This window comes from Lampris incognitus, chromosome 16, assembly GCF_029633865.1.
Source record: "Lampris incognitus isolate fLamInc1 chromosome 16, fLamInc1.hap2, whole genome shotgun sequence".
NCBI classification, from domain to species: Eukaryota; Metazoa; Chordata; class Actinopteri; order Lampriformes; family Lampridae; genus Lampris; species Lampris incognitus.
In genome coordinates this window covers 8,518,527-8,530,938 of record NC_079226.1, presented here as the reverse complement: position 1 = coordinate 8,530,938, position 12,412 = coordinate 8,518,527, and the positions used below count along the sequence as shown (strand labels likewise).

The 12,412-nt window shown below is 48.4% G+C and overlaps 1 protein-coding gene across 1 annotated transcript in view; it reads left to right on the top strand.

Annotated features, from left to right (window-relative positions):
- The window catches only part of ccdc85ca (coiled-coil domain containing 85C, a), a 66,166-nt gene extending 54,163 nt beyond the window's left edge, over positions 1–12,003 (top strand). Inside the window, exons 4-6 of the mRNA XM_056295810.1 lie at positions 2,830–2,922; positions 3,373–3,471; positions 7,606–12,003. Of these exons, the coding sequence (XP_056151785.1) occupies positions 2,830–2,922; positions 3,373–3,471; positions 7,606–7,695 (282 nt within the window). The 3' untranslated portion in view covers positions 7,696–12,003. The remainder of the gene's footprint in view (positions 1–2,829; positions 2,923–3,372; positions 3,472–7,605) is intronic.
- The last annotated feature ends 409 nt before the right edge of the window (positions 12,004–12,412 follow it).

Sequence of the window (12,412 nt, the reverse complement as noted above, 5' to 3'; positions counted from 1 at the left end):
GATAGTCCCCCGGTGCCGATGCTATATCAGCTCCTGAAGGTCTCCCTGCTCCTGACTCCTCAGAATTGGATGCAGCCTGCTTAATAGGCCCTATTTTCTCTTTTTCCCCGGATGTGAGGGAGCCACAGAGGCACCCATCCTCCCTGCTTGAGGACTCACGTTTGCTTGTAATTGCTTGCCAGTTTGCGAAATAACTAATAATAATAATAATAAACCCATCAGGTCAGTGTGTAAGGCTTGTATGGGTAATGATTAAAAAAAGAAAAAAAACCTGTATAAGCACATTCGGTTTGTTGTGTGTGTGTGTGTGTGTGTGTGTGTGTGTGTGTGTGTGTGTGTGTGGTGTTCCAGCTGGAAGCTGCTGGCTGGTGGAGCAGCTTTGATGTGCTCCCTGATGTCAGCAGCACCACACGCTGCCCCTCTGAACAAATACGTTAGGCGGTGTGTGTGTGTGTAAGTCAGTCTGTTGTTTTTGGTGTGCTGCACAGATCAGAAGGAATGAAGAACAACATCAGTGTGTGTGTGTGTGTGTGTGTGTGTGTGTGTGTGTGTGTGTGTGTGTGTGTGTGTGTGTGTGTGTGTGTGTGTGTGAGTGAGTGAGTGAGTGAGTGAGTGAGTGAGTGAGTGAGAGAGAGAGAGAGAGAGAGAGAGAGAGAGAGAGAGAGAGAGAGAGAGAGAGAGAGAGAGAGAGAGAGAAAGAGAGAGAGATTAAAAGGGACTCAATAACTTGGAGTTAATAAGGGGTATCCTTTAAAACAGTACTTGCTCATATGAGAAACCCCCTGCTTTGTTTATTCAGCTTTGGTTTTCTGTTCTTTGGATCTCTGATCCCCTGCCTGTGTGTACGTGTGTGTACGTGTGTTCTTCGGTCAGTTATCTTTAGGCTACCAAAATGGGCAATATTTTCAGAAAATCATTAAGACAGGAGGCGGAGCTGGAGGTGGCAGAGTTGAAGATGGGAGTGACGAAGAAGGACAGGATTAGGAACGATTATATTAGAGGGACAGCTCAGGTTGGACGGTTTGGAGACAAAACAAGAGAGACAAGATTGAGATGGTTTGGACATGTGTGGAGGAGAGATGCTGGGTATATTGGGAGAAGGACGCTGAATATAGCTGCCAGGGAAGAGGAGAAGAGGAAGGCCAAAGAGGAGGTTTATGGATGTGGTGAGGGAGGACATGCAGGTGGCTGGTGTGACAGAGGAAGATGCAGAGGACAGGAAGAGATGGAAACGGATGATCCGCTGTGGCGCCCCCTAACGGGAGCAGCCGAAAGTAGAAGTGGTAGTAGATTAATTAATGTTTCCCAATTGAAATACATGATTCGCTATAACGTGCATCACTTCCGCCCGATACACTCTTTTTCACACTATGAATATGTAATCCACATTCATGCCTGTCTTCATAAAAAGGTGGGTAAACTATAGTCTGCAAATAAAAAGGAAAGCAACCTGCGTTTAGGTACACTGACACTCCACTGCCCTAAAGGGTTTGCATAGTTACACACATACACACACTCATGGATTTCTCTTTGAAATATTTACACTCACACATCTGGGCTGAAAAATTGGCAGAAAACCTGAGTGTCAACCCCAAGAACACGTGTCCTGACTACAGCATGGCCAGCACCCGACCTGGAAGTGACTTATGGATGTGATGGAGGAGGTGATAGACTGGCCTGTCCGTCTCTGGCGTGTCTCTTCTAGATTACTGCCACCACAGCAGCTTCCCTCCTCAGCATCCATCCAGGGACTGCTGGCTGTAATGCTCGCTCAGCTCGCTCTGTGTCCCGCTCTCTCTCTCCCTGTATCCGTTCAGCTGTGTGTCCGCTCTTAATTGCCCGTAGGGTATCTGTCAGCGAACTGAACTGCAACTGACCGGGGGGAGTAAAGTACGGTACGGCTGAAGAATGCACTGGTGGAAGTGAAATGTGAGGATGTGGTGCCGTTTCCCTGGTTCAGTCGAGCAGGCAGGCCGCAAAGTAGTAATGGGAAACTGATGTGTACTAAAAAGCTACCCATAATTCCACCGGGTATCTGTTACTACACGGCTCTGCTGAATACTCAGTTCTGACTGGTCAGTTAAAAACAGTCCGCCGCCTCAACATCACCGTTCCTGTTTCTGCTGCACATCAATGCACTTCATGAAGCCTTTCTAGGCGTGTTAACAAGCTAAATATACCGGAAGAAATCTGGTCAAAATAACTCTAAATGATCATCTTCTGTTCGCTTCTTGACTTTTTGTTCACACATTTAAGCCGTGTGATAAGCGGGATGAGCCACGGGGTGGTCTTCTATCCAAAAACACATTCAAAATATCTGAAACCCAACGTTGTGTAGCAAGGTTAAGTACGCACCATTCGTCCCAAATGGGCTAAAACTTGCAAGATCACAGGTGTGTCCCTCTTAAGGTGGCTTTATCGCCACAACGTTCGAATGAGAGAAGATGGGGGAACGGCGCATTTATGCAGAAACCTCAAACCCTGCGGCCTGCCTTGGAAAACATGAGTGATTCTTAGTGAATGGGATAAAACGTGGAAAAATACCAGCATGACCCTTTAAATGATTGTGTGTGGTGACCCACATCTATATAACAAGAGACATTCACCTAAGAGGACGGTGTACCTTTAAGGGAAGAGGCGAGGGGTCAAATAATGCACTTCCGCTTCCGGTTGACGGTTGAGTTCAGTGTCGTTGTCGAACGTATGACATGCTAAGCTGGAGCTAGTAAACTACCTCGACTACGTCTACTCTCACGTCTCCTGTCTCGTTGTTTTCTAACTCCACATGTGATTGTATTTCTGATCTGTGACCCCCCCCCCCTCCCGTAGGGAACTGGGAGGACCCCCAGCGGCGAGCCCTCCCCGACAGGCGGCTTCCTCCCCCCGGGGCAGAAACCAGAGGCGGTGGTCCACGCCATGAAGGTAGGCCTGGTCCATCCCACATCCCCCACTGCACAATCTGTGCTCTGAAATGAGTCTGTGTGTACATGTACACGTTATAACCTGTACTAAAACCACTAATCATCTTTTGTCATGAGCTGTTATGGTTCGTGTTCAATATTCGGCCCCGATAGTGGATGTCAGTGGATTGGCTCAGGGCTCGAGGTTGACCCACCTTCAGTTTACAACATCAGAAATGTTAAAACCGGTCTTCTACTCACACCAAAGACGTGAAGAAAGACGGAGCAGTCCGTCTGTGGGTTAACTGTATCTAAATACGCGTTGTTCCATCTTCCTGAGTTGTAGTTTTAAATAAAGGTGTGTAGTGATTCATACGTGTGTGTGTGTGTGTGTGTGTGTGTGTGTGTGTGTGTGTGTGTGTGTGTGTGTGTGTGTGTGTGTGTGTGTGTGTGTGTGTGTGTGTGTTTACAGGTACTTGAGGTCCACGAGAAGCTGGACAGGCAGATCCCGGAGGACTACGACGAAGATCTGAGCGAGAAGGAGAAGGCCATCGTCAGAGAGATGTGCAACGTAGGTCACGGTGGAGCCGCTCTGCTCTCCCTCTCTCTATCTCCATCTTTCTGCTTTCTAACAAGTTTTTCTGTGTCTTATCTTGCGCACTGCTTCCCTTTCTTCCCTCCTTTCTTTCTTTTTTCGGTAACACTTTAGTATAGGGAACATATTCTAAGTAAAAAAACTTAATTACTAGTGAATTAGTAATGATCAAGATGTCACTTTAGTATGGGCAACATATTCTAAGTAACAGAAACTTAATTTAGAGTAATGTAACACTATGAACACTTGTAGTTTTGTGTTTTGTTATGTAAGAACAGACCATATTCATGAAGTGTTAGTAAGGGAGAATAACTCTTCTTGTGGTACTACCACCTTATAAAGGCCATACTAAGCAAAGCGTATTGAGATGCTACTACTAATAAGCAATACTTCTGAGGTTATAGAGGGAAAACTCATAGTTAATGGCTTACTGGTGGTATAATAAGGCCATGCAGAATAAGGCATTAATGAGTACGTAATAATGACCAATTAAGAGCCAATGTGTTGCTAATTGGCATGCTAATAAGCACCTAATTACTGGTGACTACGTTCCCCATACTAAAGTGTAACCAAAAATCCTGTTTTTAGGAATAAAAATGTCTTCAATCTTGATTCTGCACCAAGTGCTGTGATCAGTGACCAGGAAAACATCATAACAAACACTTAATTTAGAGTAATTTAACACTATGAACACTTGTAGTTTTGTGTTCTGTTATGTAAGAACAGACCATATTCATTAAGTGTTAGTAAGGGAGAATAACTCTTCTTGTGGTACTACCACCTTATAAAGGCCATACTAAGCAAAGCATATTGAGATGGTACTACTAATAAGCAATACTTCTGAGGTTATAGAGGGAAAACTCATAGTTAATGGCTTACTGGTTGTATAATAAGGCCATGCAGAATAAGGCATTAATGAGTACGTAATAATGACCAATTAAGAGCCAATGTGTTGCTAATTGGCATGCTAATAAGCACCTAATTAATGGTGACTACGTTCCCCATACTAAAGTGTTACCCTATTTTCCTTTGTCTCTCTGTTTTGTATTTCTCTCTCTCTCTCTCTCTCACTCTAAGTGTAGAGAAGAAAAGCCCATACTTAAGTTCTTTGTTTCTTCCCTGACCGACTTCCTGTTTGTCAACGCTTTGCTTCCGAGGCGCTCGTTTTAGTTTGGGCGCGCTCCGTGATGAACGCCAACCGGATGTCGAGCGCCACTTCCGCTCACTTCCTTTTCGTTTCGGAAGCCTCGTGGCAGAAATAGCGGGGCGTTGTGTTGACGAGGCGGGAAAGCGCTAAAACAATAGCGACCCTATCTGCGCCGCCAACGACGCGGGAGAAAAGCTGAGGCGAGGACGCTCTCCCCCGACTGTCCGTCCATACTAAGCTGGAGACATCGAAGACCCTCTTTTCGTGCGGAAAAAGGGGGGGTGGCGAGATTTCCGTCCACGCCGTCGTTTCCCGATCGTTAAAGACCAAACGAGAGAAAAACACCGACGCGCTCGCCGAAGTCTCCTCTATTGCGCATGTGCGAGCCGGCAGCCGTGCGATGATCACGTGACAACACGTCCGCCCTGCAACTCGGACTCGAACTCGAAGCTCGAGTTTTCGTACGGGACCACTTTGGCGAGTGTTTTCCAAAAGGTGGCTGTATGTGTTAATGTGGATGGAGGCCGAGCTGGGGAGAAAAAGATGTGTGCTTGAGTTTATCCGGTGTAACGTGCGTGGATAAGAAGACACGTGGCCGCTGGCTGGCCGGTCTGACCCTTTAGCCGAGCGGTTAGCGATGCATTCTGCGGTGCGGGCGATACGGGTTCGCGTCCCGGCCGCGGCAGTTCCTGTGGTTGCGTTGTCCCCCCGAATTCGCTACACCGTGTTGGCGTTAGAGTGGACGTCCATAGGGGTCGTGGTTGTGTCAGGAAGGGCGTCCAATGTAACATTTTGCCAAATCGTTATGCGGATTGAGGCGGCGCGGTGGTTAGCGCGGTCGCCTCACAGCAAGAGGGTCCTGGGTTCGAGCCCCGGGGTAGTCCAACCTTGGGGGTCGTCCTCCGTGTGGAGTTTGCATGTTCTCCCCGTGTCTGCATGGGTTTCCTCCGGGGGCTCCGGTTTCCTCCCACAGTCCAAAGACATGTAGGTCAGGTGACTCGGCCATACTAAATTCCCCCTAGGTGTGTGTGTGTGTGTGTGTGTGTGTGTGCGTGTGTGCGTGTGTGCGTGTGAGACAGCCTGGCGGCCTGTCCAGGGTGTCTCCCCGCCTGCAGCCCAATGACTGCTGGGATAAGCTCCAGCATCCCCGCAACCCAGAGAGCAGGATAAGCGGTTTGGATAATGGCTGGACGGGTTATGCGGATTGACAAGACCGCCATGGGTGCCCTCCCTCACAGGCTACCGACGGAAACTACCAGATCCGCTGTGGCAACCCCTGGGAAGCAGGGAACAAGCCGGAAGAAGAAGAAGGGTGTGGAGTGGACGTAATCTAAACCTGCTTCCAAAACAACTACACAAGTGGTGCACACAGTCGGTAGCATGTACTCGGTACCAGGGCTCGGTTCTGGCTGTCCGCCAAAGCAGAAACACTTTGTCCTGGTGGTTAAAGCGCACCGCTGTATGCTTCAGGTCACCTGTGTCAGCACACTTGAAGGAAAGTGCGTTGTTAAACAATCATGAGTGGGGCGCTAATGGAGCTAGCCTGCTGATTAGCAGGTAATAAACGGTTTTAGCACGTGCAGTAGGGGCCATAAAGGGGGGCCCGGGGCCCTCGGCGATGTGACGCTCCACTGCAGTGTCTCATGCGTCACAGTCCTCCTTAAGAGAAACACGTGAGCACCATTCATAACGTTCTGCCCCGCGTGGATGCAAACAACCGCTTTGCTTATTAAGCAAGCTTGACTTCATCATACATAAGCATGCAAATACATAGATACACACACACACACAGACACACACACACACGGTTGTAAATGTCAAAGTTTAAAATGACACTGCAAGTTGAAATACAGACACAGTGACAATAACCGTTTTGCCATCCGACCTTTTTTATGTGAATTTTGTTTTTTTTTTTCAAATAAAAATGGCACAAACTGAATAAAAATCCCCAAAGTTCGCACTAGTTTGTGCGCTTCCCTGAGGGGGACCGACGCCATTACTGCACATAATGATGTGCAGCAAACTGGAGCGCACATGCGTTTGCTGAATAAATAGAATTTAGTCACATGATCAGATTCATCTTAACTGGTTGGGCGGCACGGTGGCCCAGTGGTTAGCGCTGTCGCCTCACAGCATCAAGGTCCTGGGTTCGAACCCCGGGGTTGTCCAACCTTGCTGGGGGGGGGGTCATCCCAGGCCATCCTCTGTGTGGAGTTTTCCTGTTCTCCCCGTGTCTGCGGTGGGTTTTCTCCGGTTTCCCCCGGCATCAAAAAGACATGCGTATTAGGGTTAATACTCCTGCCTGTGCCCTTGAGCAAGGCATGGCAAGACGAACTGGAGTTGGTCCCCGGGCGCTGCGCGGCGGCTGCCCACTGCTCCTAGCTACACAGCTAGCATGGGGTTAAATGCAGAGAGGAATTTCCTCACGGGGGTTAATAAAGTATATCAAAATCTGGGGCGTCCGGGTGGCGCGGTGGTCTAGTCCTCCGGTTTGCTCGGGCGTGCCTACAGACACAGTTGGCTGGGAAGCCGAACGTGGGTATGTGTCCTGGTCGCTGCACTAGCGCCTACTCCGGTCGGTCAGGGCGCCTGTTCTGTGGGGGGAACTGGGGGGGGGGGTAGCAGCGTGGTCCTCCCATGCGCTACGCCCCCCCCCCTGGCGAAACTCCTCACTGTCAGGTGAAAAGCAGCGGCTGGTGACTCCACACGTGTCAGAGGAGGCATGTGGTAGTCTGCAGCCCTCCCCGGATCGGCAGAAGGGGTGGAGCGGCGACCGGGACGGCTCGGAGGAGTGGGGTAATTGGCCAAGTACAGCGTGGACATGTGACGTAGGCTGCTGTTCAACAGATCTGACCATTTATTAATTTTTGCAGCATTTAATCGAGATTTATTCAAAAAATTGGATGGAAACATGAATACTGACCCTGACTCGGTCCTGTGTCCTGTCCCTCCTCCGTTCACAGGTGGTGTGGAGAAAGCTGGGCGATGCGGCCGGCTCCAAGGCCTCGATCCGACAGCACCTCTCAGGCAACCAGTACAAAGGACCTTTGTAGCGCTCAGGACCTGTGGATGTCAAAACCAAGACACAGCAGTTTTTTTTTGGTTTTTTTTTACACCGCCAGTAGGTGGCACCAGAAACACCTCAGCGCTGTGTCGGCTCTCTACCCGCTGCAGAGGACCCTCCAGCTACCTTCGCGCCCTCTCAGCCACGTGCGCAACAGACATTTTCGTAATATCCTCAGAGCCGCGCTTTCGCTCGTCCCACCAACTTCCGGACAACCGCCGACGAGCTCACATCCGGTTCCATCCGGTTTGCCCCGCGCCCGCCATTAGCGCCCTCCAGCCCCAAGGCTCGCTGCACGGTGATGGAGGAGACAGCAGCACCGTCGTCCGACAACCCCTCCATTTATTTTGGGGTACCCTGAGCAACTGAGAGTCACTCACCGAGACTGCTCCGCCACCCAAACCCTCCACCCGCGGCACCCGACTACAAGCTGAACCTTTTCATTTCATTTTATTTTATTTTCTATTTTTTGATGTTCATGTTCCAAGTATTCGCAGGTGACCTCCACACGTGACTTACTAACTTATTCTCACTCAGTTTTTGGCTTCAAGACAACAACAACAACAATCTCCTAAGACCAAATCTAGGAGGGAAATGTCTGTGTTTTTCATAATTTACTCACCAGAAGTCACAAGCCATAACAATATTTGACACGACATAAGCTGACCCTTTTTTTTCCCCCCATTTATAGAGCAGGACTGCACAGCGTCCTGGTCGCTGCACTAGCGCCTCCTCTGGTTAGTCAGGGCACCTGTTCAGCAGGGGGGAGGGGGGGGGAATAGCGTGATCCTCCCACGCGCCACATCCCCCCCGGTGAAACGCCTCACTGTCAGGTGAAAAGAAGCGGCTGGCGACTCCTGCAGCTTTCCCCGGGTCGGCAGAGGGGGGTGGAGCAGCGACCGGGACGGCTCAGAAGGGTGGGGCGATTGGCCGGATACAACTGGGGAGAAAAAAGGGGGGAAAAGAAAAAAAAAACAATCTTGTGACAATCTATTTTTTTTCTGAAGCAGCTGTAACTGGTTGATGTGTATAAAAGCTGTGGATATGTTCCTCACGAGGACTGCTAATAGCTTGCTAGCTAACATGAGCGTGTGAGGAGGCCCTGATGGGTCGAAGGTCAGATGTTGTTAGCTATCGCTCATTGGTTTCTTAGTCTTTCTTGAGGCAGTTATGATTCATATTGTAACGTGCATGGATAAGAAGACACGCTGGCCGCTGGCTCGCGGGTCTGACCCTATAGTCTAGCGGTTAGCGATGCCTCCTGCGGTGCGGGCGACACGGGTTCGCGTCCCGGCCGCGGCACTTCCTGTGGTTGCGTTGCCCCCCCCCCCCCGAATTCGCTACAATATGGTAAGTAGGCTCGTGGCTGTTGTGTAAGGCGGCGTCGACTCTGCACCGTCTCCGGACCCTCCTGGATGTCGAAGGGCTACCTTAATGGAGTTTCTTCAGCTATTCTGCTCATGTAATGCTGCGAACAGGGGCGGAGCTACAGGGCGGCAAAGGGGGGGGGCAGCTGCCACCTCTGGGACACAGTCTTGCCACCCCAGGAAAAAAATCTCTAGATCCACCACTGGGTGGGAACATCAGCGTGCTTTTACCCCGCTGGGACCAAATTCACAATCCGGGCAGGTCGTCTCTTAAATCGACTTACTGTTGTGTGATGAAGCCACCGGGACCGGTTTCACCCCTGTGTGCGTTATTAGTTCGGTGTGCTGCAGCCCCACGGGCTGTAATGGCGTCCGGCGCCTTTTGTGTTCTTCTTTTTTGGGACAGAACGAGCGCTGTAACTTTGCCCTCCGAATCACTGCAGCGCACTACATACCGCACACGCAGGGGGCGATACTGCTCCCGAGCCTCTTCATACCCAACAGCATGTTGATGAAAGACCTCGTGTGCCAAAGCGGCATGTTGCTCCAGAAAATCTGGTCCCGGTTCAGGATTCTGGTTTTAAGAGGCTTAATAGATAGACGGTAGCAGATAACTTCGCTAAGCTTAGTTAATAACAAGTTACTTATTTAGGACAACTTCAGTTCAAACCGAAGGGGGGCGAAATCGCACTCTTCAGTAGCAGATAAGCAGCGGCGCCCCCAAGGGGGGGCCACTGCCACCCTGATACTATCCCTGCGCCCCCCCCCGCTGCCCCCCCAGCCACGAGTCGCGTATGCAGAATATGCTTCTGATTATGCATAATATGCTTCTATCTGATATTTTGCATTAGGTGCTGTTCATTTAAATCAATAATGTATATTTTTCTTAACTCTCATATTGACAGTTTTCCACTAGGCTATACAGTATACTACAACAGCAGCATAAAATTCCCGAAGTTCAGTCATGGCTTTTGGTTTTGGTGTGCCCCCCCAAGATTTTCAGTGGCCCCATTTGCCCCCCCCCTATGAAAAATTTCTGGGGGCGCCACTGCAGATAAGTAATGTTCATTATTTGGTCTGTGACTGGCCCCACAGGTAGAGCTAACAGACGAGTCTGTCGTGTCCCAGCCGCCATTATAAACCATCACCTCAGTGCAACAACAGTCACGTGAGCACAGAATGACGTATCCTAGGTGTATACACTATTACGCTGTAGTACACCCAATGCACTTGCGTAGTGCAAACTAATGTATATCATTAGAAATGAGTTATGTACAGTCATTTCAGCACCACTCCTAAAGGCGCACACTTGCAATCTTTCTCATTGTCCTGACTCTCGGGGGGGCCCCCCTCCCCGCCCCCCCATCTCCCATACACACGGATGAAGGAATTTTCTTTGAAATTATTTGTCACATTCTTAGAGATGATATGTGTGCACCATGTGCTTTTTTTGTGTCTATTATTATGAAGGGTAGTCAGCTGTACTTGCATACCCAGTTTCTCATTGGATGAGAGAATTAATGACGAGTTTAGTGAACGAGTGGCTGAGTTTCAGCATGGTTTCACAAGGCTTGAAACGCTGCAGGTGACTTTTAGCAGTGACTTGTGTTTTGTTGACAAGCCTGATGTTCACACGTCGGCCCACGAGCTGTAGGCCGACGTGTACAAAATGAGCAGTAATCATTTGAACGAGGAAACCGGGTTCATTCATATTAGGGGGTCTTCCTAATAGATGCTGTTTATTCCTTATTAATCAAGGACTGTTCCATTGAATCGTTTCGCTGCGGGGGCCACTGGTTCAGTGGGACAAAAGAAATGCATACTTGAGCAACATTTGGCTCATTCCTCAAAATATTTGTAAAAGTGACCTTTTTTTTAAAACAGTCTAATATACACAACTACTGACTTTTTTTATTATTTGGTTTTAAAAGCACAAAAGTGACATTTGAAGTACTTTTGGCTATTTTCCTACAGTTCCATTCAAATGCGCTGCTTCTTTTGTCATTGAGCTATTGACTTGGACGCTGTGACGAAGTCGTGCTGACGTCAGCCTCTTCCTGTGTGACGCTGTTGTAGGCTAGAGCAGCGCTATGTACATACCTACTCCCACTAGAGCAGTGGTTCTCAACCTTTTTGGGGTCCTGGACCCCCTGCGTATTGTTGATCTATCCTGAGGACCCCTCCACCTGATCTTGGGGGAGGGGGGTTGCAATTTGATGGAAACAGTAGAAACTGCATTTTAAATTGCATTATAGCATTTATTCACTCTTTGGGGCAAAAATAAGAGCTTTCAGTTGTAACTTAGATATAGTTAACAAAACAGAATTCTTATGCAATAACTTTCAGATATATGTAACAAAACAGAATATGTATTCAGTAACTTTCAGATATAGTTAACAAAACAGAATATGTATTCAGTAACTTTCAGATATATGTAACAAAACAGAATATGTATTCAGTAACTTTCAGATATATGTAACCACAGAATCTTTATGCAGTAACTTTTAACAATTCAAACGGGAGCGAGATCTCTTATTAAAATACAATAAATTACACTTGTGCAACAGATGTAATTAGAGAAAAAAGTCCTGTTACCCTTTATAGTTTAGGTGGATAAAGGTCTCAGTCACGTTTGAGTGAAATAATCCTATTTCTATAAATGTCATAGGATCTTTTTTTTTTAAAGATATTTTATTTTCACGGACCCCTTGCAATTACACCACGGACCACTTGGGGTCCGCGGACCCCCGGTTGAGAAACGCTGCTCTAGAGCGACCAGGGATTAGCATGTGTTTATATTTTTTCTTTAAATAAATTTAAAAAAAAAGCTGTACGTAGCTGAAAATTGACATGTATTTTAACATTTTACGGCAATGTGAGAACATTCAGAAAGTCACTTTTAGAGGATTTTGAAATAAAACCGAAATATACCTACCTTCTTTGTAAAGCTTTGGTGTGGTGGTTTTCATTGGCTGGACGACCCTTCTCACGTGGGGGGATGGTGTTCGCTGATTGGACAAAATACATAACGCGCCAATTTGATGTAAACGTGGCAAAGTATCGATGACGGTTTCGTCAAAATCTGAACCGCGCATGACGTCCGGTGTCTCAAACGGAAACGGTGGGCTGTGACGTCACGGCGCCTCTGCTCCTTGGAAGATGGCGCCCGGCGTCGCGTTGCCCTTGGAAACGGCCCAGGTCCGAAAGACCGATACTGACTCTGGCGTTAATCTGAAGATGTGAGCCGAGCTGCCAGCAAAATCCGGAAAGACGTCGCAGAGTTGGTGGAGAAAGTGTTGGGATTACAATATGTGTATTTGTTTTGCTGACGATGTTGCG